This window comes from Onychostruthus taczanowskii, unplaced genomic scaffold (assembly GCF_017590055.1).
Source record: "Onychostruthus taczanowskii isolate IOZ18803 unplaced genomic scaffold, ASM1759005v1 scaffold13, whole genome shotgun sequence".
NCBI classification, from domain to species: domain Eukaryota; kingdom Metazoa; phylum Chordata; class Aves; order Passeriformes; family Passeridae; genus Onychostruthus; species Onychostruthus taczanowskii.
In genome coordinates, this window is record NW_024498462.1 from 3,329,424 (window position 1) to 3,356,885 (window position 27,462).

Sequence of the window (27,462 nt, forward strand, 5' to 3'; positions counted from 1 at the left end):
ATGCTTACACTGCCTGAAATTGGGGTTCTGAGCACACCCAAAGCTGTCCTGCCACTGTTGAGCATGCCAGCACATACCATCCAGGCCGATCAGCCCCGTGCACCAGGTCTGGCAGCACGGGCACACTTGGCACTGAGCTGCTGGAGTGATATCCACAGCCCACACAGCTTAAGCCAGCAGGTTCAGAAGGAAAGTGTTGCCACAGTTCTGTCATGGACTAACTGCTAAAAGGGGCTTGATTTGATTTCCCTCTGAGAGCACACCCCACCTTACAGAGGAGAACACAAACCATTACCTGGCAAGCAGATGCCCTTGGCAACTAAAGGCAGCAGCATCATTCCTGCTGCAGAGCAGGCACAGACAGGGCTTCTATACACCCCACCCACATCATCTTCATTTTGGGGGAGGCCTTTGGTCTCGTTTTATGAAGTGAACAAAGCAAATGACAGTTCTTAGGAAGTATTGTCATCTGTCAGGAACTACAGATCTTTGGCAAGAGTCATAAATGACAAAACTTCTTGACGATAACTGGTATAGAAAAACTGACATGGACCCACTGTTCATCATCTGATCATGGTGTTGTCAGTAGGTACAGCTACAGTGTGTGTGAATCCCTGTGCCCCACATGTTCTGTATATATGTATTTTAGTTCAAAAATCTCCAGGGAGAAAGCTGGGAGCCCTTACACACACACATGTATCTTCAGGGGAGGGTTTCTGACATTGCACACTAGGCAGACTGTGGCACCTCCTTCCTGTGGAGCTTAATTCAAGCGTGATGAATGTGTATCTTCAGTGAGCCTGCTTATTTTAGTGACTCCTGCTCAGCATGTTGGCTCTTTTTGATCCCATGCTGATGCCCTAATGCTGTGTTTGGGCCTCAGCACCTCAGGCAGGGTAGTAGATTTGGTCTGGGCAGCCCAGCAAACCCAAACATCAGATGTTGATACACCTCCCCTTAGTCACTGAAACCTTTTGAGATCTGGCCCTCAGAGGCTGTAGAATTCACGGTGTTTACGCACACAAAAGCTTATTATTATTGTGTTTCTTTTTTTTTTTTTTTTTTTTCAATTGACAAAATAGATCAAAGTAATTTAAAATAATATAAAAGGCTAAAAGGCAAGAGCACTAGAAAAGCAAACCAATCAGTTTCCAAACAATGCAAACTGAAATACCACAAATACTGCTCAGGGAAGCGGGCCCATTGTTGCAGCTGTCACAGGCAAGCCAGAGGCTTCAGCAAAGCTAAAAAGCAATGCTTCTCTGTTGATGAACTGTTATTGCCAGTATTTATTAGCTCAGGGTACAAAGATGGGTTTGGAGGTTTGTAAGTTTACTGCAAGTTGAAGGTGATTGCTGTCTGGAAAACTTTCAGGAAAGTGAGGTCAGATTCTGGTTCCACTTTTATGTACTTGGTTACAGTAAAGGGGTTGTATTCAAATAACTTTCTTCCTAATTTTACAGAGCATAATTTACTCACATGACTATTTCAGGAATGATCTTAGAAACTAGACATTTTATTACCAATGCTAGTAAGTCTTCCACACCTCATCCATTGAGTCAATGTACTGGGACAGGGTTTCTAGCATCTCCAGTTTATCAGGATAGGAGTGACATTTGTAGTGATTTAGCAAGGTAATAAAATGAAATTATACCAGCAATTATTTGTGAACCCAGTGTGCTCTCCTAGCTGCCTGCAGCTTGCTCTTCCCAGTTCTTTCTGCACAGTCCAAGAGGAGGTCTGAATAGGTTCTCAGCTTTCAGTTGATGGTCTATCAAAATTAGTATTCAGAGGTTGCAGCTTGTAGCAAGCACATTTATAGTCATATGAGAAGTGCTTGGCTTTATGGGAGCTCTCTATTTGGAATTGTGTCTGTCTTCAAAAAGACATGTACATAGCACAAAAGATGAAAATGAAAGAACTCTGCTGCTTCCTTCTCGCTAACCTGGGTTCACCTGGGCGAAATGAGTTTAACCCTTTCGTGTTAAGAGTGCTGAACATCTTATGTCATAAAGGGACAGGAAACTACACTCTGTAAGAATAACCCAAACCTTTACACTTCATGCTTTGAGTTCTCTTTTCAGTGATTTGAGCAGTTTGATTTGGAAGGGAAAAAAAAATCTATTAATTGCCAGTAGCTTTCTGACCTAAAAAGAAAGTACTAAACAAATTACTTTGTACTAAACAAATTTGAAGCTCTACAAGCAAGGTGCTGAACATTCTAAGCAGCTTTTTGTGTGTTAGAATTTTGACCATAGCCTGGTTAATTTTTGCCTTCACGCACGGAGAAAAAAAAAATTAAATCCTTGGATCTGTGAGGTGTCCAATTTCTGAGGAGTAGAAAGTGTTACTTCCCCTTTAAGCCTGGCGCCGTTCGTGTGTGTGAGTGTGCGGGCTGTGTGTGTGAGTGTGTGTGTGTCTCCTCCTCTTTGAGTGACACAGCACTTAGATATGCCTATCAGTAACTTAAACCCCACAAACTCCACCTTCTAAGTGAGGAAGCTGTGGGTTGATGGAAATGTAGTGAGCAGATCGAGACAGACAGTGAATCATTAGCAAACTGCAACGCCAGGATGAACTTGTCTGGAACCTAAAAGGAGAAAACAGGCTGCGAGTCCTCTGCGGCGCTGGGTTTGCTCAATACAGCCAAAGTGGATCTAAAAGCCGGCTGATTCCCAGTCCAAGATGCTGCTGGTTTCCCAGCGGGTAGAAGCACCACGGATGGAGCCACATATTCCAGTAAGTAGCATTTGAAATCGATATGGTCTGGGAAAGTAGGAGCTGGTTTAAAAGGACTTAAACACCCTCGGAACAGTTGTCAGCGGGCTCGGCACGGTCGCAGGCAGGCTGGAAAGTTTGCAGGGGCGGTTCAAGAAAGTGCCCACCTTGGGCTCGCTCTGCCCGCGGGTCCCGTGTGCCGGGGCCGCCGGAGGGAAGGGGACAGAAACTTGAGGGGGGAATTTCGCCCTCCATTCTGGTCAGAGCTGAAGTCGGACCACGGAGAGGAGGGCTGGAGGGAGGGGGTCCGTGGGCTTTAAAATGGTGGTGAAGAAGGTGGTTTGCGGTGCGGTGCGGTCCCGGGCACGGCGGCGGGGCAGCCAGTGCCCGGCAGCGGGGGACGCTCCGCGGGTTTCCGTGTCATTGCTCGGGTGGTGACGCGCTGGGCTGCGGGCAGAGGCGGTGGATGCTGCGGGAAGAGGCGGTGGATGCTGTCGGGGGCGAGCGGGAGCGGGGACCCGCCGGTGCGCCCGGCACCGCCAGCCCGCGGGTTCTCGTGTCAGCGCGGCCGGGCCGGCTCAGCCATCGTCCGGGGATTTCCAGCTAAACTTGGATCAGACAGGCAGGGGAGGATAAACCCGTCATCGCCCGGGGACTCCGCCGGGAGGGTGTCACGCGTGGAGGGGCTAGCGGTGGTCCCTCTAGTATAATTTTTTAAATAATTCCTGGTATTTGCGTTGGCAGCCGCGTGCCCGGTTATTTTGGGAACCTGAAGCGCACGTTCGATAAGGCAGGACTGTGAACAAAAGGCTCGTCCGAGCCCCGAAGGTTGTTGCTGACGGGAGCGTGGAGCGCGGCGCTGAGCCCGGGCTGCGGGAGCGCGTGTGCGGGAACAGCCCCGAGTGCGGGCGCTGCTGCCGGCGCGGCGCCTCCGCCGCTCGCTGCCGGACCGTCCGTCCGTCCGTCCGTCCGTGTGCTCGGAACAGAACGCGTGAACAAAACGCGTGCTGACTCACGCTTTAAACTGTTTTGGTTTCTGATGCTGTGGTTAAGATCGGGGCTCGGAGCAATGGCAGGGTAAACACGGCGCTCGCTGGCTCGGTCCCACGTCCCCCCCAAGGCAGGGGCTGCCCCTCTCCCCCGTCAATAGCCGGTCCCTCCTCCCGGTCCCTCCTCCGCCGCCTCTCCCGGCCTGTTGCTCGGCCCGGAGGAGCGCCGGTGCCGGGGGCACCGCGGCTTTTGTTCGTCTTTGGCTGGAGGGGGGTTGTCACCAGGGTGACTCGGAGGGATCCCGGGGAGAACGGCCGTTTCTGGGAAGAAAACGGGCTTTGATTTCCTTTCACACCGCCCCCCCTCTAGCCTCCCCCCGGAACAATAAATTAAAAGGCCGCTTTTGTTTTCCACGGTGCTCCCGGCGGGGGGGCGGCGGAGCCCGGGGCCGGGGAGCGGGGCGGGAGGCGCCGCGGAGCCGCGGCCTGGCGCGATCGGGCGGGCAGGTCCCCGGTGCGGCGTGCGGGGGACGCGCGGCCGTCTCGTCTCGTCTCGCCTCGCCTCGTCCCGTCGGAAGCCGCCGAACGCTGCGAGCATCGGCCACTTGCGAGGAGACTCCTGGAAGAGCCTTCCTCCGCCTCCTCCTCCTCGGGCAGCGGGGGCACCCCGCGGTGCCTCCCCGCCCCGCCAGCGGGGGGATTAACAGCGTCTGGCCCCTTCCGCGGGCCGGGGGCGGAGGCGCCGGGCTCCCCCCCCCGCCGCCGTGCGGCCGCCCCGGCTGGGCCGGAGGGCGGGCTGTGGGAGCGCCGTGAGGGCGGAACGCTCCCCCGGTTATATAACGCGAGTCTTCCCCTACTTAGCCCCGTAATCCCCGGGTAATGCCTAATGCCGGTGCCCCGGGGGGCTGCGGGGCAGGGGGTGGCTGCCGCTCCAGGAGCTCCCCCTCTGGGCCGAGCTGATGGGGAAATAAAGCTGCCGATGTGCAAGATGGACCATATGGTGCCGCCGGGAGACAGGGAGCCGGAACGGCCTTGAACCCGGCGGTGCCGGCAGCTGGGTGCTGCCTCCCCCGGGCCGGGCTCCCCCGGCGCACCGACAGCCCCGAGCCCCCAAAAAGGGGCTGCCCGGGCCGTGCCCTCCTGCTCCGAGGCGGAGCTGCCCGGGGGAACCCTCGCCCCGGGGAGGGGGGAAGCCCCCACGCACGGGGGGCTTTTCCCCGCGGCCGCGCTCGCCCAGTGCCAGGCAGCGAGAGCAGTTGGAGTAAGTTACACGCGAGCACCTAAAAAAGCAGCGATCTAGTGCTGGCACTGCCCATTTTCAGTCCTCTCTCCCTGCCATATGTTTAGAAGGGAGGGAAAAAATGCACTTTGGGAAGGATGCTCTCAGCTGAAGGAGGAGGTGGGCTGGGGGGCGAGGTACAAGGAAATTCCATGTTAGGAAAGCATTAGCAAGGGGTGACTTCTAATGTTTTCCTGCGACTGACGTTGACAGTGACACACATGTGTGGGTTGATATTGGAACGTCACAGAGTTTTTAAACTCAACCAGGAAATAGTCTGTTGCTCAGGGATAAAAAACAAATAGTCTGTACTGTAAGGCAGGTAACATGCAGTTAACAGCCGTCGAGTGAGTGAAAAGCTGTTCAATGTTCACAATTGAGCAGCTCGAATTCAATCCAGCTTTTTATTTTTGAGGGGTTTTCTCTCTTTTTTACATGTGGTTATTCAACTCTATTTTTATTCCTTTTAAGTAATACTTCAAAATCAGAAAAGCACATATTGACAGGGCTTTGCTTTTGGTCCCTTGTAACTAAGTATTTTGAACTGTAAAGTGTCTTGGATTTTTTTCAAGCTAAGGTAGTTGTTAGAGGTTTTGGAGAGGGATTAGTAATTAAAGGAGACAGTTATATTTTAAAAAAATGTTTGTATGACTTCCTCTTAACACAGGTAGGAGTGTTTAATAAATACAATGTTTTTTACTGACCCCATTGTAAATGTTACAGCGTGGTAGTATTTGGAGATTTAAAACGGGATTTAGAAGCTATTGTGCTAGATGGTTTCTGAATATGCAGGAAGATTTACTGGAAGAGTTCATGATCCCAGGTGTCACGGTGATACTCTTGCCCTGACTTAAGAGGTCACTAACCTGCCTGGGTGTGACTGTAGGACAAGAACTGACCCAATAATGGGCTTCATGAGAGAGACAAAAGTTAGGGAGGCAGAAGGAAACACAAGGGCAAGAATAACAGTAAGAAAAATCCCTGAGTCGTCCTGTAGGTTAAGTACAATGCAACTGACTGGTTCCCTGTAATTTAATCAATACATGTTCTGTGTTACTTGCTACTCTGATAAAAGTCTCCTTAAAATAACTTTTGTGAGTACATAGCCATGGGAAAGTGAAGGAAATCATGTAGAAGCTGTGACAAATGGATTTATCCAAACTGGGGGTTGAAGTAGTAGAAGGTTGAGCTCCTGAAACAGGGAGAGGGGCAGAATCCCCAGCTTCTCATTGTTCCCTGGTGCTGGCTGTGTCAGCGTTTTTCAGCGTTTAGGCGAAGGTGACTATAAGTTACGATTCATTAGTAATTGGTATGGTCTCCAAATAAAGATAGCTAAATCAGTTTAAATGGTGCTGGCACCTCTCCAAGGAGTCCTCTTTATATCTGACACATTTGCTGCAAACTTCTTTGAGGAACAATTAATATTGTACACTGCTATATCATCCTCTGTGGGAAGAGCAGTGATGTAACTCACTATGAAGGCTTTCTACCTGATGTTCCAGTTTGACTTGCAATGTTTAAAACCCAAAACCAGCATCTTGAACTGAAGGAAGGAGAAGACACACCAAGGCTTTGTGCTGAACTGTGTTATATCAATATTGATTTTTTTAAGGGGGTTTGTGTTATAAAGAGGGAGCTTTTATCCCCCTGAGCTCTTTGGCAATTATCTTCCTGCCATAAATGTTGATACGCACATAATGGATGTAACTAAAAAATCTCCTTATCCCAGCAGAAAAGGCTGACTGTTTGTTGGAGCAGAGAGAATGCTGAGAGTGTGAATAGACAAACCCATATGTCGCTGGTGAGAGAGATAAATGATGGACGAACAGGAGTTGGTTACTATGGATCAGCACAATAAACCAATTCCCATCATACACCTCTCTTAATAATATACCAGTCTCAATGCCATTGATGGGTAACCTAGGTAGCACCAGTCAACTGTAAGTTTTTCAACTGTTCTTTTCTACATATCAAAGAACAGTTGGGACATTTCTAATTTTTTCAGATGTTGAGTGCTAAAATTACACAGAACTTCCTTCCTTGCCAGTAATTTTGAAGAGGAACTTTAGAGCACAGCTGTAAAATGCCAAATGTGCATGATACCACAGTGTGCTTGTAGTAAGTTTTGTGTTGTGCACTCCCAGAAGGGGTACCCTTGAAAAGGCAATCGCTGCAAAAAATACGTGTAGTACTGCCTTTATTAGGCTTGTTTCAGGATTGGACTGGCTTTTGGAAGATACTGAAATATTGTTTTAAGTGAAAAAATAAATAGAAAAACACTGTTTAATTTTTAAAAACAGCCTTGTAGAACAGGCGGTGATCAGTACCACAATTTTAACTTTCTGTAACCCATTTCAGGACTGCCAGCAGCTGAAGGGAAACTTTGCAAAACAGTCTGTGCTTGTATCACTGTATCCTTTCCTTGTTCTGTATTATCACTGCTAGTGCTTTGCACAGAAAATTGAAGTCTTTGTCATTTAGAGGTTTCACTTTACATCCTTGTCTTCTGGTAGATATTTCTCATTGCAGTTGCTGTGGACTGGCCTGTTAGTTCACAATGGAATTATATCTCAGGGTGACAGCATAAGCAGGGCATGTAGCTCTTAGGATGTGACTCCATGGTTTTAGAAGTTGCCAGTTACACTACTAGAGAGCAGTGCAGTCAGAGGGATAACTTGCAAATGAGTTTGAAGGAATACTTATTCCTCTTGGGAACCCTTCTCACTAGTAATATTTTAAATTTTATTAAATAGAGGGGAAAGTATTACTAAGTCATTACTTTCCTTTAAGAAGAAAATACTTTGTGCAGCATTTGCTTGCCAAGTTGCAGTAGGTCTTTCAGAGCTGTTACCCTTGGTGTGTGCCCTGGGTTAATTACACGGTGTTCATTGGATAGGGTGGTAGGAGAGTACACCCAGCTTTCTCCTGCCAGGGCCCAGCCTAGCAGTCCTTTTTCATTTTGTAGTGGATGAGGCTCAGATTTGATCCAAGAATAATGGGCTCAAGGATCAGGCCCTTTAGTACAGACAGGGAATTGTTGTGTGCCTCTGCCCTGGCTCATTCTCGCCTGGTGGGGGAAGCTAAGTGGAAGCAAAGCAGGCTCAGTGTACTATATCTGATGGATGAATTTTACCTAGCTCTTTGCTCCTGTGGAGAACCTGTAGTGCCCAAAGGGAAGAGCAGAGGAAGGAGCTGTGGGTTTCCTTCCTCCCCTCCCTACCCACCAGCCAGCTGGACTGGCTGGAGGACACTTGCTGTGCCCAGGCAGTGTGTGGCTGGAGGCTGTATCCGTGGGGCCCGTGGAGTCCGTGGGGCCCAGGCGTGGGAGATGCAGGATTTCATATGGCCCTTGGCTCGGGGCTGCCTCATGGCTACAAAGAGCCATTGATAAGCACTGACCTGATTAAAGGGCTGCTGCTCACAGGAGGCTGGGGTACACCCTGGGCCTCTGGCAGAGGCTGCCAGGCTGTCCAGAATTCCTCTTTGGGAATGGGCAGCCAGACTGAGGAGGGGCAGACCAGAATTCACTGGAGTGTCCTGTCCAGAGGAAGGTGTTATACTGTGACTTGTTGAGAGCCACGGTGCTTTTCCCTGAAGGGACTTGGCAGTTTTATTGATAAAGGAGTGTTACATAAGTACCCCATCAGGCATGCCCTAATTTGTTAATAATTGATGATCTGGGTAGTACAGAAATGCTGGTGGTATTAAAGCACTTCCACATAGATCTGCAATCTCTGCAGGCTTCCTTCTTGACTTTTCCTTTAATTGTACTTAAAGGCATTTTGCTTTTTTCCCATTTGGTTTTGGGGTTATTTTCATTTTCTTGGTGATCATGCTGCAGGTGCCTGTCGTGCCTTCCCATTTGGTCAGGGCCAGCTGGGTACTCAGCCTGCTGCAGGCAGGATCGAGGTTCCCTCTGCAGGGCCAGGGGTTAACTGTGGTGCGTCACCCACTTCAGGCAGTCTCTTGAGTGGCAGCAGCATTATTCCAGGGAGAAGCCTGTTCCTTGCACCTTCCACCTTGGAAGGGAAGGTGTCTGGTGGGAACGGAGGCAGTGGTGCCTCTGGAATTCCTGCACCAGGATTTGCCAGCACGAGAGCCAAGATGCTTCTCACACAGCACAGAACAGGTGCCCTTCAGTTACCCACCCTGTTGATAACAGGCTGTGTTTGCATGGATTTAAAACCTGGCTACTTTCATGTGCCACAGCAAGAGAGATTGGGAAAAACATTTACCTCTGCTGACACACATACAAAAGAAATACTTACTGGGTATCATCATCATGATCTGGCTGCCTCTTTCTTCTTGCACGTTTTTTTTTCTTTTCTGTGTAAGTTTCTTTTTCTCTAGAATTAAGTACCTCAAAACTCTGAGCAGATTTGGGAATTACACCTAACCTAGACCTACCTATGTATTGCTTTCAGAGTAACCCAGCACATTTACTCTGTTGAGGGCAATGAAACCCATTACCTGCATTAAAACCCGAAGCAGCAAGGTAACTTTCTAGTTATGTTGTGAAACATAATGCCATTGTTCGCTTTTATTAATGTCTCGAGGTAGATTACACGGTGGTTAGAAGCCTGTTCTGCTGGGCAAAAGACTGTCTGTAATTTCAAGTGGTTGATCCTGATCAGGCAGTTGGAGCGGCTGCAGCAACAATCCCTTGGAGCTCTAAATCACATTTGTCACAAGATCTGCCTGGTAGTATTGGCTGCTCCAAGACTTACACCGACTTCTCAGCATTCCATCCCTTCGGTTGGATCACAGCAGTGAGGGACTTGCCAATCTTCCCTGTTCTTTGTGCCTAATTCTGAAAGACTGGCAGGCTTTATGCTCTGTTTTCTGAAGAGGGCCCAGCTTTACTAAGCTGCCTGTCTGTCAGGGATTAATTTAACCTCTAATTACTACATTTTCTTCACAGTTTGCTGCACATGAGCGTGTTGTAACAAAAGCACAAAGAAGTATGTCATTTTATTTAGCCACTACTCTGAAATTAATTTAGGGGGTACAGAGTCAGATCTGACACACTTGGTGTTAAAATAATTGTGCTGGCATTAGAATTAAAGTACATAATCTTGTTGTTTCTAATGATACAACAGTACTAGTGTAAATAGTGTTGTTAACTCGTTAGTTATAGCCACAGTAATAGAGGTGATATCTACTTACAGAGAAACACTCAAGAAAGCATCTCAGCAAAAGTTTCCCCCAAATAATTCATGGTTTCCTCAAAATAATGGCACGGTTTCTACTTGATTCCCATCTGACATTTTGGGTTAGGATTACATATCTAAATGGAGTTTGTTGTTTTTTCTCAAAAGGTCTGCCAAATTGCAGTAAACAAACATTTATGATGGCTTGGGCTTCTTCCAGCCTGGATAAAGATTTTTGATTTTTGATTTTTTTTAACATGCGGCATCATGGGAACAGTACAAAAGGCCGTATGTCCTCTCGTCCCTGCTCACAGTGACATCAGCAGTGCCACAGTTCACACTGAGAGCAGCCTGCTGTCTTGAAGGAAGAGAGTGAGTGAGTCTGCTCCTGTTACGAAACACAGGATGACTTTCTTCTTTTCCAATTCTGTAATATTTGCAACAAAGGTGTCAGTTGTTGTTTTTTTCCTTTTGGAAAGGTTAGGCTTGGGAAATGCAAGCTATCTCCAGTTTAGGTAAACGTAGCTAAAATGTAGCTAAAGGTTGTTGGTGTTACATCAGAAATGTGCAGTAGGGGTCTTGTCATCCAGCACCGTGTTCATCAACTCTGAGCCAGGCTTGTTAAATATGTAATTTTAACTTTGAAAATGTAATTTCTCATGTAAGGTTGGATTTGAAAAATCATTGGTTATGTACTAATAGTTTATTTCAAATGGAAACAGAAGATTGGTTTTATATTTTTGTCATGCATTTGAGTTGCAAAGCATGGGCCCAATGCAGTAATTCTCCTTCAGTGAAAACTGTAGGTGCATTTGATGGGAAACTTTCCCTAAAGATTCCCCAAGGTCAGGTAGGACACAGTTACAGAGTCACATCTTGTATTTCCTTTCTCAAAAGGAGAATTAATGTGGCATCGTTATCCAGGCTTGTGACAACAGTGACACAGGATTGCCAGAAAGACTAATGGGAGGAAAGTGATGATTGATTCTCTTTACAGTAGTAGATCAGATTATTTCTCTGAATTCTTTCTTCAGTTCTCTCAATTCCCAAACTGTAACCAGTTACTGTAGTTATTTACTCTAATTACGTCCAATCTACAAGTAAATCGAACATGAATTAAGATCGACTGATGTGAAGGACGGGGTGGTTCAGTGAGCTGACACTCAGGTTTGGAGATGCTCTCACTGGTCAGAAGTTCAGGATGGTTTGAAAGCTCTGTGGAGCAAGTGGGATTTTTTGTGGTATCAGTTTTCATATAACAAGCCAAGGCTGAGTAATGCTTATTCTAATTTCAAAGTTGTCCACATTTGTTTTCAAAGGGCCTGAATATCTATATGTATGTATTGCTGGAGGCAATTTTAGGAGTAAAGAGTTCCTAGGTTCTTACATGTCCATTGTAAAATGGGAATGATGGTGCTTTACCTTTACCTTCACACTAAGTATCCTTAAGTAGTTAAATAAATCATTAGTGCTTGTTACCAGCTGAGGTCTTTAGGGTCCTTTCAAATAGTTGGAAATTCTATTCAAAATAAAGGCAGGTATATCCTACTGGAAGTCCCCCTCACTGTGAACAACAGTTTTATTTCTTTGCTTTGGCTGTAATATGCCAACTTAGGTGGATTATTTTTTTATTTCCCCCCTGATATGACATTATAGTAGCTTTCTTTTTGCTGAAACCTCAGAATTTCCTGTAGGGGTAAAGAAAATACTTAAAGACAAAAGTGGCATCTACCCTCAGGCATGTATTTTAATGTTTCATTCTCTGTCATGGGTCTTCATGGGTTTAAGTTTTCAGCAATAGTAAAAAAGTCAATATTTTACAAAGACATCTGTAAAAGTTCCAAACATATCAGTAACTTTGTCCCCAAGCATTAGTATGTAAACATTCACATTAGCTTAAGAATAATTATCACTCATTTCATGTCATTATCAGGATGGATACTGAGTATAATTTCACTTTGCTTGGACAAGATACTTAAAATCTTAGCAGGATTTTCACAAGTCTGAGTTTATATAAGGAAATAAGTTCTGAATGTATTTGATACTTCAGTAACCCAGCAGATCTTGCGGATGATCAGGTACTTTTAAGGACCTCACTTTTTCTGCTACCTTAACTTACTTCTTAATTAATTGTGTTGATTTAAATAAATTCACACTGAGAAAAACTCAAGTTTATACAATCTTCTAGTCAGAAATACAGGCAAAAGGTTTTGATCTCTGACTGTCAAATGGTGACTCATTAAAAAGGAATTTTTGTTCCTCCCTTTTCAAAGGGTTACTCACTACCAAGCAGTAAATATCTAGTTTTGATGCTGCTGCATTGAAATGCCTGACATTGTTGGTATATTAAGTCCAAAGCCTGTAAGACTGTTTGTTCACAGGCTTCATGGGATTTTTTGTTTGTTTTTCTCGATTAAAGAAACCCATTGGGGGATTTTCTTCAAGCTTTACCCTGTCAATTTGAGTACAGACTTAGTTTGGATTTTAATAACAGAGGACACTGTCCATACTTTAAGCAGTGGGTCATTGAAATTATTTTTAAAAACACATGACCAAGCAAGCAGTAATTTCTTTCCAATTTTGCATTGGGTAACATTAGACCAGGACACTGGAATTCATCTAAATAAAAAAAAAATGTCTTTGTCTTCCACATCAAGGATAGTGTGCTAAGCATCTTCTAATACTGCATAGCATAAAGCTGAAAATAAATTGTACTGAAGAGAGACGAACAAAATCCAGCCCAAGGCATGCCCTTTTTCTTCATTTCCATATTAATCTTGACTCTCTGAGCCATCTCTTTTGTCTTCCTGTTCTTACCTATTCTACACGTTTGATGGAAGGGCACAAAGGCATGTTTGATTCTTCCATCTCATCTCCTCTTCTTAGGTATGAATTTGTTGGTTTGAATTTACATAGCATTAGAAAGATGTTTTCTTGGTTGCAGCAACACTTGTGTTTGACTTGAAGCAGAATGAGAGTGCATTTGGGCTTTTCAGTACTTATGAGACGTGAATCTTGGTCCCTGATCCCAGGAGGTAGATCAGACTTAATTTCAAGTGAAAGTCCTGCATCTTCAAATAACTTCCCATGTCAGTTAAAGTTCAATATTCTTGAATTCCAGTAATGTAGATGAGTCAAATCTGAAGTTTAGGGCAAGTGTGAAGATGTAAGAGAAAATGTAGCTGTTTCTTCTGACGGCGCTCTCCCCTCCCCTTCAGGGCTCCCACAGTCTGTCAGCTGTAACAGAGTGATTTGATTACTTTGTAGTGTTAAGCTAAAAGAATAAATCTGAGAGCCTTGGGAATGGGGAGCCAATCCAACAATCAAAACCAAACAAGTTAATAAACGTGAAGCGTTTCTGCTCGGTGCTGCTGTAGAAATGCTGGTTCCAGAAATGCTTGGGGCAGCCGTGGCCATGGCCAGTCAGTTAGTGTAAGTACATCCCCTGTACCCACCACTATTAGCTGCATGCTGGGGGCTGAGCTCCCTGTTTTGAAGGAGAAGCATGGGGTTTTTTCTGTTGTTTATAATTTACGAAGGTACTGAATGTCTCAGGAAAAACTGTTCATAGCTCACCACCTCGATTCCCATTCTCTCTACATACCTAGAAGAAGCTTGACTTAGGCTATCTGAATTGCCCTTTTAAATAATTTTGGGCTTACACATTATCTACAAATTTCTATGTTCCCCTTGTCAGTTCTTCTCTCCCCCAGCCCAGCATCCCACAAACTAGCCAGAAATAGAGCATTTCAGTGACTGTCCACAGAGGTGGTTTGAAATCCAAATGACACCCTCAGACTGGTTTCTGGTGCCCACGTTCCAGGCAGAGTCATTTGGAAGACAGTGTGCGTAGAAATACTGTGAGCTACAGCAACACTGTCAAGTGTTGTTGAGTGAGAAAACCTGTACTACTTTGTGTGGAACTGACTGTGGATATGGGTACTTCTGCAGATCAGACCTGGATTACTTACAAAGAGCCTTATGCTAGCCTGTAGCTTTAATTTTATCATATCTAAGAATGGCAGTAATGGCAAACTAGCCAGGAAATGACCAATTCTGGCTGCCCACAAGACCTCCCTGTGGAGCATCTACGTGTATGTTATTTCAGGGTATTCAGTGGCCAGCTAGTCCAGCAAATATCCATTTGTTGGTGTTCATGCCTGGAACAGAAACAGGTACAGCCTTTTGTACAAGAATGGCAGAAAATGTGCCACTGAGTGCTTTGCCATCTGCTTCTCAAACTGTAGCAAAGCAAACTGTTAAACTTTGCACAGAGCTTAGGGCTTGATTACCTTAAATTACCATCCTGTGGTTCGTGTTTGCAATGCCGAGGGGATTAGGTGGCATGTATTTTCAAGAAATACACGTTCATTATTCAGAAGGGTTATGCAATAACATCCAGTGGTCATTTCCTTTTGGAGCATAGCTGTGTTGGTAGTGTAGCTTGTTTGTTTGTGCATTCATCCTGCTGGATCCCGGGAGGAGACGGACAGGCACTGCCAGCACCAGCGGAGCCGCTCTGCGGCACCGGCCGCGCGGGCTGGGGCTGCTGCAGCCACACATGGAGAGCCCGAGACCTTGAGGTGAAGAGGTCCAAAGTACAAGGAGGCAATGGTAGGGGAGAGAGAGCTGGGATGGGCTGGGACCAAAGGGAGGGCAAAGCCAAGGAGGCAGGAGAACTGAGGAAACTGGGCAGGTATCTGGGAGATGATGGAGGCACAGCAGGTCCACAACTGCCTCAGTAAGGCTGGAATCTCTCATGTGCCTGGTCCACAAGGTCCAGCATCTCCTATGACTTCCATTCAAGCAGTAAGTGCATCCTGTGTGCAAATTTGCTCTGTGCTCCTTGGACACTGACTTCCAGGCACTGCTCGACTTCCATTCAAGCATCCTGTGTGCAAATTTGCTCTGTGCTCCTTGGACACTGACTTCCAGGCACTGCTTTTCTTTATTTCTGTTGTCTCTTTTAAGTTTGCATCCCTTGTTTTTCCCTTGTACTCTTCCCTTCATGTCTTTGTTGTGGTTGCTCTATTCCTGGGATCTCACCTGGTGTCGCCTCTCCAGAGGCAGGCAGAGCTGTGGCGGGGAGCAGCACTCCCCGTGATCACAGCCATGGCTTGGTTGAGTTTGTTTTGTCAGAAGGATTTTTCTTTGGGTGAGCACAGTGCTGGGGCAGCCCAGGTATGGCACAGCTGGCTGAAACACAGCTGCTGTTCCTGTGCAGCTGCAGGATGTGGCCCCTGGATGTGAGCTGGTGCTAACACTGGGGCAAAAGTCAAGGTATGACATCTCTGCTGTCCTTATTCTGTGAATTTGCTGGTTCAGGCAGAAACAGTGAGGGCAGCTTTCACCTGGCCAAACTGCAGTTCACTGCCAGCAGGACAGCAATGGCTGCATGAGCTGAGTTTGAGAAGTTGCTTAAAATGTTAAGTAAATAATCTGGCCCTTGACACACATGGAACAGCAGAAGCGCCCAGGGCAGCATTGCCAGCCTGCCCCAGGCTGGCTTTCCCTGGGCCAGCCTTCCCCAGGACAGCCTCAGGGGCACGTCTGCATGAGACCAGTGCACCTTGCTGTGCACTGGGAAGCTAGGTCAGAAGATATCTGAGCTGCTAATTAAACATCTTTCCAAATCTCCTTCAACAGCAGTTTGGGATCTTAAGGTAGCCCTGGTTTCTGTGAACCAAAGACAGTAATGTTCTCTTTTACAGCTGGTTCTGAAGCATTGTAGCTTCCCTGAAGTAAGGAGATGTAATTCAGTGTTTATAAAAGCAGACATGAAAGTAAAAGACTCTTTGGTTCTCTCTGAGAGCTTTTTCAAATGTAGAAAGAATGAGTCACTCGACATTTCATTACTGAATAGGAGCTGATTTACAAGTGTGTATGCCCTGAGATGAATGTCAGTGGATGAACTCCAATAGTTTCCTCCATGACCATGCTGTAAATGGGCTTCAGCCAGTTTGATGTAATTCATTTTGTGGCACTGTGCTGTCTTTTGAAATGGAAGCATCATCCTTCTTATGATCTTGTGAATGCTAGAAGGCCGATTAGCATGGGAATTCCTGATTAGCTTTAATTCAGCTCTACTACTCCAAGAAAGCATAGTTCCTGAATTGCACAAAGAAAGCCTCTTCAAGCACGGATCCAAATCAGTGTACTGAAGATCCTGTTGGTAGGTGTGGTGACTATGATTAATATTTACTTGATGTCTTTCATCTTCCGAGTACTTTACACAGAGCAAGCATTTCATCTTCACAAAAGATGTATGAGTTAGGTGAAGTAAGTTTTACTCCCTCGGCTTTATTAATAAATGCAGGGGAACGGAAGCAAGGAGATTAAAGTAGTTTGGTCATGGTTACAAAGAAAGTCAGCACTGAAACTGTGTAATTCCAGGTTTCTATTTCTGAGTCCAGACTAATGTCTCTTCTTGCTAAGAAGAAGCAGCAGGACAGACTTTGGAGTAAGAACATCATAAGAACTCAGTGAGGGATCACTTAGGCTTGTACCCTGCCAGCCTGTTCTCCTTCTTCCTCCTTTACAGAGGCATTCCCACAGGTTGCCACTTGAGTTGGAAAGCACCTGTGGATATTTCCTTAGGTTTATATAATGGCCCAGTTTAGTCATTGGTCTGGTTAGACCACTGAGAAATAAGTGTATGTTGAGATTTCTGCAATAAAAGAGTCTCTGCTGAAGTGCATATGATGAGATATATGTACAATATACGATTTTATACCAATTCAATGGCTTACTGCATTAGAAAGTGCTTAAATTACATTGTTGAATTTTAAGCATGCAAGGGATCTCATTAATCTGGAAAAATTATTCGTTTACCTTTAGTTTGGATACGGCTACTCATAGAGCTCTGTTTGAGTGTACACTGAAGTTTATTGCCATGTCAGGGCCCTGGTTTGCAGCAAAGGCCATGTCACCCTGAACTGCAGACTGGCAGGGAACCTGTTGAGGGCCCAAGGTAGTTTTTGCCTTAAAGTGCTTCCTATTAAGATGAGTCAGTGGGCAAAGTTTAACATCTGAGAAAGTTCTTGTCTGGGAAGGCATCTGATCTTTTGAAAGAGAAGCCTCCTTGGTAGATGCATATGAGTTCTGTGCATCCTCAATCTGGTTGTGCAGCTGGTTGTCTGTAATGGAAACCCTCACCTGGGAGGCTCCCCTGGGAGCCTCCCTCCTCCTGTGTGGGGAAAAGCAATTGCCTTTTAGTTCCTCCAATCCTGCCTTAAAGAAGAAAGATAAGATGCCCTTGCCTGAAACTGAAATCCACTCTGAGATGGTGGCCATAGAAGCCACTTCGTTTTATCTAGATTTGACTGTAAATTGAGCCTCCTGTTTCACGTGGAGTGTAATGATTTTAATGCTGCAGTGAGGAGTCCCTGGCTGAGAGAAGGGAGGCAGGAGAGCAAAGCAGTGCAGCCCCACTCTCCTTGTAAGGCCATGGTTCAAAATGCTTAATTAGTTGTTTCAAACCAGTGGCTCTTCTCTTTTAAGGCAGGAATGATGTATCAGCAAAAGCTGACCAAATTGATGTAGCAAATCAATTCTATGGTAATCCGTTTATTTAAACTTTGGTACTTAAATTTATAAGCTCTTCTCAAGTGTGCCTGTGCTGCCGTTCATTAGCCCTTATTCTTTTATGCTCTTGCTCGGAGGTTTGTGCTGCAGATAGCAAAATGGCCAGGACATGCCACTCGAAACTGCCTCCAAATGTAATTCAAGCAGGTCTGCAATAATAGTGCTAAAAGAAGAGCTATTTAGCGGCATTATTAATGGGCAAAGAGTTCAGGCAGGATTATGAAAAAGTAAATTTTTATTAAGAGTGGAGGAGCTAGAAGAATGGACTGATTGCCCTGAGTCCTCTGGGCCCTCAAGCAATCAATTTCCCTTTCTAGTATTCAGTTACTTGCTAATTGTATTGATTTTTATCAAATATGTGTACAAATCAATTTTATATTTTAGTGCTATTAAAAGCTTCCTTCCTTCCTTGCAGGCAATGCTGCTCTGATCATTCTCTTTGTCTTCCTTTATTTTAATGCTTTTATCCTAATGCATATTTTTGTTAGGACATGCATGTTTTTCTTTAGGTCATTGAACTAGACTGGGATTTTGCCTCCATGCTCAGGGGTGGAGCAAATAGGCGTCAATCAGTCCAAACCTCTGTGAAGTCAGTGGAACTGTCTGCTTAAGGAAAAATTGCAGGAAAGGGATGTGTGGTGTCGTAAAATGGGTGGGTGCAAGTGACCACACAGCGTGACCCCCTGAAGAACAGGAAGCAGGCTGCCACCGGATGGGGATTGTGCTGCACAAAGCTTGTAATGAGAAACAGAGGGGATAAATGCTGAGCATGATGCGCTCTTACTGAGTGAAGGGGGAATGAAGTCGGGCTGAGAAAAATGAAACTCCTGTTTTATTAGGATGTCCCCCATTGCTGCTGCAAACCAAGTCACTTAGGCACTTCAAGTGAAGTGGATGCTGGAGACATCTCTGAGCAGAGTGAATATATTGAGCTCTGAACAAAATAAAACAACATTCTCCATTTGTGTTTGTTTATGCCCATGGCGATTCAAATTGTTCCTGTCAAAAGCACCTATTTTCTGAGACAGCACACGCTTGTGCTCTCCTTTTAATGTGAGCCACACAGTTTGGGTTTGGGGAGAATCTCTAAAGCTGTGTATGAGCCTGAGAAATGGACTCTCATAATTGAAATGTTTGGTGTATGTACAGCCCTGCCAGAGATGGTGGGGACGCTTTGAACTTTTAATGCTGTGAGCAGTAGTCACAAGAACAAGGGGAGTTAGTACTCTGCTTTTCCACTTGCCTCTGAGCTAATATTGAAATTGCAGAATTTATGGTGGTGTGCTTACCGCTCTTATGCCCAGGCACTTAAACAAAATACTTCTATACTTTTCCTCAGGAAGGAGGAGTTGCATTAGCAAGTATTTGGGTATATACACTTGTGGTAAAAATACACCTTACATGAAATAATCGAAAACAGTGGTACATAGAGCATTTTATATTTTACATGGATCACTTGCGTCTTTTTATGTTCTCCTCCTTGGTTCCACTGATGTTTCTTCATCTCACAGCAAACCCACCTGGGAAAACCAGCAGAAGCCACAGCTTTCTCCGCCTCTCCTCCCTGCCAGTCGCTGCTGCCGAAGGCAGAGGTGCTGTGCCGTGGGGAGATGGACCCAAGCCCTCCTGCCTCATGCAGTGGATAAAAGGACCAGGGTGCTGGTCCCCAGGAGCCCCCAGAGAACAGCTGAGTGGGGAGCAGGCATCCCCTGTGCCCCATCACACGGGATCGCTGCACTCCCTAGCTCCACTCTGGCTTTTCTTGCCCCTTTGCGGTGCTTTATATTTTCAGAACCAGTGTAGGCACTGCAACCACCATCACCAGTATAATGATTTAGAAGCTGGTTGGGAGAAGCCAGTCCTGTGTGTGCTTTGGTCTCTGTGAGCAGTGCGTTCCCTCTCGCGTTCCCAGCCCGAGCGGGCACAGACCCGCACTGCCCTGCAGGGGAGCAGGCACAGACCCGGGGAGCGGGCACAGACCCGGAGAGCGGGCACAGACCCGCACAGCCCCGCACAGACCCGTACAGACCCGCACAGACCCGCACAGCCCTGCAGGGGAGCGGGCACAGACCCGCACAGCCCTGCTGGGGAGCGGGCACAGACCCGGGGAGCGGGCACAGCCCCGCACAGCCCCGCACAGCCCTGCCGGGGAGCGGGGCCGCTGCCTCGGCACCGCCTGCCCAGCGGGAGCACCTTTGTCATTAGGTTTATGCAGCACCTCTTGTACGAGACATCACAGCCTGGATAAGCCGTGTGAGGGGTCATTATAACACAGAGAAGATAAATGTACCGGTTCTGCTGGAGGCTGTCCTCAGGCTGTTTGTTATGTGTCTCTAACGCTGTCACTACATCACACACTTCCTCGATCTCCGTATTACCCTACAAGCCTGTCTAATGGGATCCTCTGTTGCTGATTCCAGCTTACCCTGACCTACTTCTTTCTTGTGTCCCAGCAAGCTGTCAGGAGCTATCAGAGCACTGGGAGCTGAAATAAACACTCACTGAGGGGAAAAGCAAGGCTGTCTCTAGTGAATTTAATTAGCTTTGTTTAACTGGCTTGTTTGCTTTGTAAATCACATCATTTTTAGTCAAATTTAAGGGATAAAAAAATCTGTAATTAAAATCAAATGATGCACGACCTTATTAAAAGTCAAGGGTTTTAAAAGTTCTGTACAAAAAGTCATTTAGTTTGTAACACATTTGCAGCACTCTGAATATTTTAGGGAGAAGAAGGATGAAATTGAGATTCTTTTTGGTTTTGGGATCTTTCTTCAGACTGGAAGGAGATTGGGGGTTTTTTAATCATTATCTTTACCTTTTCTTGAATTCGGGTTAAAAAAAATTGCTTTGGTCTTTTTGTCAGCATTGCAAGCTTGCTGCATAAAATTGTAGAATCCAAATAAAGATTCTTACTCTTCCTCTCTTCCCTATGGCCTAAGCATCAGTATATTATGCATAGTTTGAATCCTTGCTGTTGTGTGAGGCCATGGTTTAAATCCTGGCTTCCCTTTGCACGTCTGTTGCATTTTTGAGTGTTGGAAAAGAAGTCATTGTGATTCTGACTCTGCCAGACAAATGAAGCACTGACTCGGCAAGCCCATCACTGAGTTGAATTGGAAAGTGCTTAGAGTGTTTTTATCAGACAATACATTTTGTCTTTCAGGTGCTTTACTGTATTTCAGCGTGGCACATCCTTCTTCTAACAACTGATGTTCTTGCTCTTGTCAGTGTAGGGTCTAATCCTCTTGCTGTTGAAAATGATAAAAGCCCTATGAATTCCTAATATGTCTTATCAAAATCTGGCTAAAGTATAAAATGTCTGACCTCAACTTCTGATTCTTCCTTCAGCAGAAATATGTTTCTGCCTTGCACCGTGCATGCATATTGATAGAGCCTCCTGAGCACATGGCTTATGGAGATACCCTCATCCTTGTGCTGAGCTGCAGCACGAACAGAAAAGGATTAAAGGACCACTGAGAAATAAATGGGTATGCATTAACTTGCAGTGTGAGAAACAGCAAAATATGGGATAAAACTACTACTCAAGAGTATGAGAGGAATTAAAAATCTGTTTCACAAAAGTGCAGAACTTCTTTTAGTCTTTTGAAGAGGATGTAAGATAGGCTAACCTGTAGTACTGCACTGAGAATTACTTGTAGTAATAATTTCATTGAGGAGTATAATGAACAGCCTGAATGCTCAATGACTTCTGAGTAACTCACTAACTTAAGGATCACTGCAAGGCTTCAGGGAAGGAAAAGAGAAATGTTCTTTTCTCAGTGGGAGTTTTGGGGGTCCCTTGGCCCCACTGGAATGTGTGGTGCTGGAAGCTCTCTACTGTGTCAGGAGTAGAAGTTGTATGGAAGTCTTACAAAAAGATACACAGAGGGAGACTTCAGTGGCTTGACAAAATTGAATTGAAACAAGAATAGCCAGGTGAGGGGGGTAACTGAACACCAAGTGGTTGAAGTCAAGTGACCAAGTTTGTGGTCTTCCAGCAGCAGGGAATGAGGCAAGGAAAGCTGAGACATCCCAGTTCAATTTCAGTATCTTCAATGACTCCAGTGAACACAGAGCAGAAAATTTGAGGTATTATAACTTCAGAAACTTTGCTCACATTCTGTGGCTTTACCAGATCCTGTATATATCCCTTGTGGATTGAGGTCTTCGGTATTTTTGGCATCTGTAGCTGAGCTGTGTAGAGTGGGAGGAATACAAGCACTGCTCCTGGGTCATTGTTCCAGAGAAAGTGGCTGAGGTGCATATTGTGGAGATTTTATCATAGGCATGGAAGCAGACATGTTTTATAAACTGATCCAGGGTGAATAGCAAGGCAAATTCATAGTTGTGATAGCCTAGTGGGAGGCGAGTGGTGGAGCAGGGAGGTACGAGGGGCTAAAGCTGTGTGCTCATTTGGAGCCAGTAGCTGCTGAGGGCTGCTCACTGCAGCTCAGAACTGGCTGTGAGGACAAGGAGACCTCAGCACTGTGGGAAAGTGGGAATTCAGTGTGTTTAGCAACAAACATGTGATTAATAGCCGTGTGCCTGTCATCTCTGCGATAGCAGCGCCGTCCCTCCATTCATGTGCACCGCGGAGGAGGGAGCAGGAGAGGGGCTCTGCTCAGGGAGGGGGATGTGTGCCCTTGGTGGGAATCAGGAGCTGAGAGAGGGACCTGTCCTAGCACCTCCCTCTGCACTTAGAAAACTGCCCGGCGTGTTCTGGGCACCACTGTAATCTGAATAATAAACATTTCATTCCGAGCTCCTCATATTTGGCTGTGGTTCTGTTCAGTGATGCTTTGCTTAAAGGACACAAAAAGGGACAAATGTTCACAAGGCTTGAGTCGTTTAACTTAAATCAACCTCCTCCTACCCACTATTGACAGATCAAGAGAACCAATGAGGCATGTTTAATTACACACACCCAGTTTACAGTTAGTCTGCAGACTGATTTTTTTTTTCCTTTTTTTTTTTCTCCTCACACCACAAGGAAAAATTTGGTCTTGCAAGAGGTCTTTCTGAATGTAAGACAAGCAGGGCTGCAGTGAGATTTTTTTCCTTTTTAAATGTAAGTGGAATATCTTCTAGGTCAAATGATTTAATCTGGTGCTCTAATGTGACATGGTTTAGCAATCCTTCTGCTCCTCTTCTGCTTGTAATAAGTGACAAAAATATGGCTTCTTGCTTGATAAATGGGTTCACAGTATTCACAAGGCAGGTAATAGAAATCCATATTAATAGGTGGAAATTGGCTCTTGATGCCAGGCAGGAGAGTCTAATGAAAGTATTATTGTTTTAGCTTCCAGCTCCTTTGGAAGCTGAAAGGTAAATGCCTGTATTATGTTCTTATTACCTATTTATCACACCATATAGCTGAGTGGATATTTATTAAATTACATTCATGTTTAATGCCTGTTTGTATACTTTTCACTCAGTGTGTTCTCAAAGGAAATTCTCTGGAAGTGTTTCAGAAATGCACAACTATTTTCCCATTCTCTTTTTATAAAGCAAACCCATTGTTGCCAACTGTCAATATACAATTGGCTTGGAAATTAAATTGTTTCCTGCTAAGCTGTAAGAACCAGCTAATCCTGCGATTTAATTTAGGAAATAAATATTTAAAAATCTGAAAAACACACGGTATTTTTGGGTAGTTTTGATTCTTTTTTAGTCTTTGAAAATACCCAAGATCCCAAGAGTTGGGCTTACCTATTTTCAGCTTTAATTTAGCATTAAATTGCTTCATCAGGGATTTTATATATGACCTTCTGTATGTTTGTGATTCTTTTGAGAATATTTAAAATAGTACTGAATACCATCAAAGATAAGAAATTAGAAGCCTGTTTATTAATACACCTACTTATCGTGCTTCTCCAGTTTTACATTCTTATTTTCTTCTTAAGCAGCACTTTCAATTAATTCCATCTAGATTAAAAAAAAAAAAAAAAAAAAAAAAAAAAAAAAAAAAAAAAGGAAGAAAATTAAAAGAACAAAAAACTGAAGCCAAAACCCCAACACAGCTGAAATATTCCCACATAGCTTTGACCTGGAGAGTGCTGGGATCTCTCAAGGGCTTTTCTGTACATCCTGAGTGGCAAAAAAAAAGGAAGGTGGTCTTGCATTTTGTTCCACCATATTATTTCCAGTTGGTCCCTCCTGTCAGAGCACAGTGGCTGTGCAGCTCTGTGGGGTGATGCAGTCACAGTGAGTCAGGTGAGGACCAGGGCTGACAGCCAAGGCTCCTGCTTTTCTGTGTGCCTTGTCCAGCAGTCACACCACTTCCTTCCTGACCCAGCATCCTGCACTCACAGACCATGCAAGAGAGGTGCCCAGCTGGAAATGTGTGCCAGTTTATTTAAGCAACCCCAAACAGGGCATTTGACTCCCACTCTTACACTGAGGAATAGCTGTCATGTGTGGAAATCTGCAGAGTGTAATTCTTTTCCTTCACCTAGTTATTTGCAGATGCCTCAGAAATGCCTGGGGCTTGGTGCAGGTGGCTCCTGTGCTCACACAGAGCCTCAGCAGCTCTCACGGGCACCCTGGCCAGGCGTGAAACAGCCCAGGTGAAATGCAGGGGCTCCTGCCCATGAAATCCTGCTGGAGGGGTCAGGCTGTAAGATCTGGACTTAGAAATTTCAAGAAGGCCAAGTGTTCAGGTTTTTTTTTTATTTAAAGGCTTTGATAGCTCTTGTCTGCTTGAAGTTTAATTTCAGTGGAATATTGTATTGATCCATCAATGCAATCTGTTGAATACTGCTATTTGAGCCACTCTGGATTGTTTATATTAAGGATAAATAAATAACCCAGAGCTGTTGCACACATTGCAGCTCTCTGCAGTGCAGGCAATAATGCAAACACTTCTGCAACAAGCAGGTTAATCACTTTATCACTTTTATTAAAATTTTGGTGCCACTGCCCTTTAAAGACCTAATCTTTGTCATTAGTGGGTTGTAACAATGCCCAGTGAACATACTTTCAAGTTAGAGAGACTGAAAAAAATCTATATAAAAGAATACCATATTATGCTTCACTTAGTACTGATTTACATTATTAATGTAAGAGAACAATTCAGAAAACAGTTGTAATCATTGCCAATTTTCAGGGTTTTTTAATTGTGTGGAGAGAAACAATAAATCAGTCTTCTGGAGTATGTGGAGCATATGAGCAAGTAGCAGTTCAAGCAAATTTTAGCAGGTTTATTGGGTTTTGACACTTTAGGCAATCTTGGATCAGAAAATGTTATTAATGTTTTAAGAGCCATTGCAAGCTTTTCCTTAGATCTTATATAAATATATAGAGAGTAAGAAGTTTATATATATGAGTGTATGTATATGTAGAGATGTAGAGAAACTCCATGTCTGTTAAGCATTTTAGTTGTCATGGGAATAAGCTCTTCAAACTGTTATTCTTTCAGTTTTAATAATCTAAGTCCCTTTTCAGTACTTGCAGGTCTGCTTTACCTTTGTGTTCACTCTGTTTGATGAAGACTCTATGGGCTAATTAGTTTAATTCCTGCTTATGGCTGATATCTGATGGTTTTCATTCTTTTGGCTTCTCAGATCTTGGTCAATGCTCTGGTGTGTTTGCTGTAAGCACTGCAGGGAGTGGTTGTTCTCTCTTCTGTACCCCAGTAACACATATTGCAGCATTGGACTAATTCCCCGTTTTGTAACACCTTTAAAATATGGCTCTGTTTGAGTCAGGATTTCATAAATCATATTGATAAAAAAGTTGCATTCGATCCTTTTTCATGTAATGTGACAGTACAACAGAATTTATAACACTGGAACTCATCTGAGAGACACCCACAGTAACACTAGTATTTTCTGACCTGCCTTAATTTCTCTTCTTATCCCAGGCATCTGTAACTGACTGTGTTAATTTTTTGTTTAATGATGTTCCTTAAGATGAAATTTTGCCAATTGGTGTTTGGGCAAGCCTTTAATAAGATTTTTCATTTTCTTGATTTGTTATCTTACTCTCCAACAGTTGTGAGCGTATTTGAGTTATTTTGAGTTTGGATTCTGTCCTTGGAAATCAACACAAAGTGCTTAGCATGAGGCAGAGATCTTGTAGATCCTACAGTAACATGAAAGCAGCTTGTGGCACTGCAAACAACAGCAAAACCACTTACAGGTTTAATATGTTTGGATAGGAAATGCCCAAGAAAATGTATTTCTGAGCCCTGTGTTGTTTGTTAAGTCACACTGACGCACAGCCCAGGGCCTGAGGAAAAGTTCAGGAGCGGCAGAGAGCCAGGGAGGAACTCGTTGGTGGAGAATTTCTGTGCAGATAGTTTGTGTGCTGTTTATTGATTGCTCAGGTCATTGGTGAAAGGTCAACAGCTCTGCTGTGTCGGCAGATAAAGACAGAGGAATGGCATGCTGAGGTCACATTGGAAAGGAATTCAGTCGCACTAAAGAAAGAACATTTTAAACCTTTATTTACTCAAAAAGGGTTGTGAGGTATTGAGCTTGCACATTTATGACCCTTCAGTGGAAGATTAAGAAATCTTATTCTCGGCTTTCCCTGGGAGTTTTCCCCTTGCTTTACAATCTGCTTTTAGAGTTGAACCATTTTTAGCTCATTGCTTAATTCCTTGCTCCTGGTTTTGTGTCTGGCAAAGATTAGAAGCATATTTCCTAATACAAAGAAACACTGGTAATTTTTTCTAAACAACCAAATTTTGAAGCAATTATGCCCTATGGTAAATTTAAATTTTTTCCCCCCTTTTTTCCTCAAAGTGCCTGTAGAGTACTGAGTCCTGTTGTGTTTATTTCTACTGTATTTTGCTTTAACCCTATATGAAGGTAACTCTTGCAGGGCAGGGCTGAGATTTAACTCGTCAGAAAGGTGGAATGTTCAGGGCAGAATTTAAATCAGGAGCACCTGGGTCTTGTCTGAGCAAGGTAGTGACACTGCTCATCAGCTGGTGTGTGCTGGGATTTAGGCAGGCAGGGTGAAAACAATGCTTTTCATTTTATTTACCTCCATTCGGAGCCAATTTAAATGAAAGCTGATAGACCATTATTGCACTTCAGAAAAAGGGTTCTTACACAAACACTTAAGTTCATGGTTTTAACAAACCCAGTGCAGATTTTTTTTTGCAGTAAGCTGTAAGTTGATGGGGAGCTGTTTTCCAGATTTGGGGATCAAAACACCTGTCAATAAGCATGGTATTCTCTCTAATGCAAAGTCCTGGTCCAGACCTGTCACCAAATTCCCCTTAATCCCTGGAAATGGTACAGGGAAGTACAGCCACACAAAGTGGATGGCAAAGAGCATGTTTGTTTCCTTAGCCAGGTTGGGCATACAGGCAATAAGTGAACAGAATTTGCCTGTATAGAAGATGTGAGCAAAGGTTGGTATGTTGGAAACAAGGTTGGTGTGACTGATGATTTTAATATTGTCCCTCAGTTTGGGCTTCTGAACTCCAAAATTACAATTAAAAAAAAAAAAATCACTGTCTCTTTCTTCAGTGACTCAAAGCTCCTGAGTTTATGATCAGGGTAGATTTTTTAATTTTTCAGTATTAAAACTAATAAATCCTGCCTTTTAGATCTTCCAGGACTGCTCAGGTAGTTTGCTTCCCCCCTTGCCAACCTTGATGCAAAGCACTGTGTAAAAGTAAACACTTCTGCTTTTGATGAAGGCACTCAGAGCTGCTCAGGATGCCAAGGAGCACCTCCAAGCACTGGGCCTGTCCCTGCATCCTTGTGCATCATCACTGCTAACCAGG

General features: G+C 44.6%; 1 protein-coding gene across 1 annotated transcript in view; it reads left to right on the forward strand.

Moving 5' to 3' along the window:
- The first annotated feature begins 2,483 nt into the window (after positions 1-2,483).
- MAMLD1 (mastermind like domain containing 1) overlaps positions 2,484-27,462 on the forward strand; it is an 81,207-nt gene continuing 56,228 nt past the window's right edge. The window contains exon 1 of the mRNA XM_041396622.1: positions 2,484-2,739. Within this exon, the coding sequence (XP_041252556.1) occupies positions 2,686-2,739 (54 nt within the window). The 5' untranslated portion in view covers positions 2,484-2,685. The remainder of the gene's footprint in view (positions 2,740-27,462) is intronic.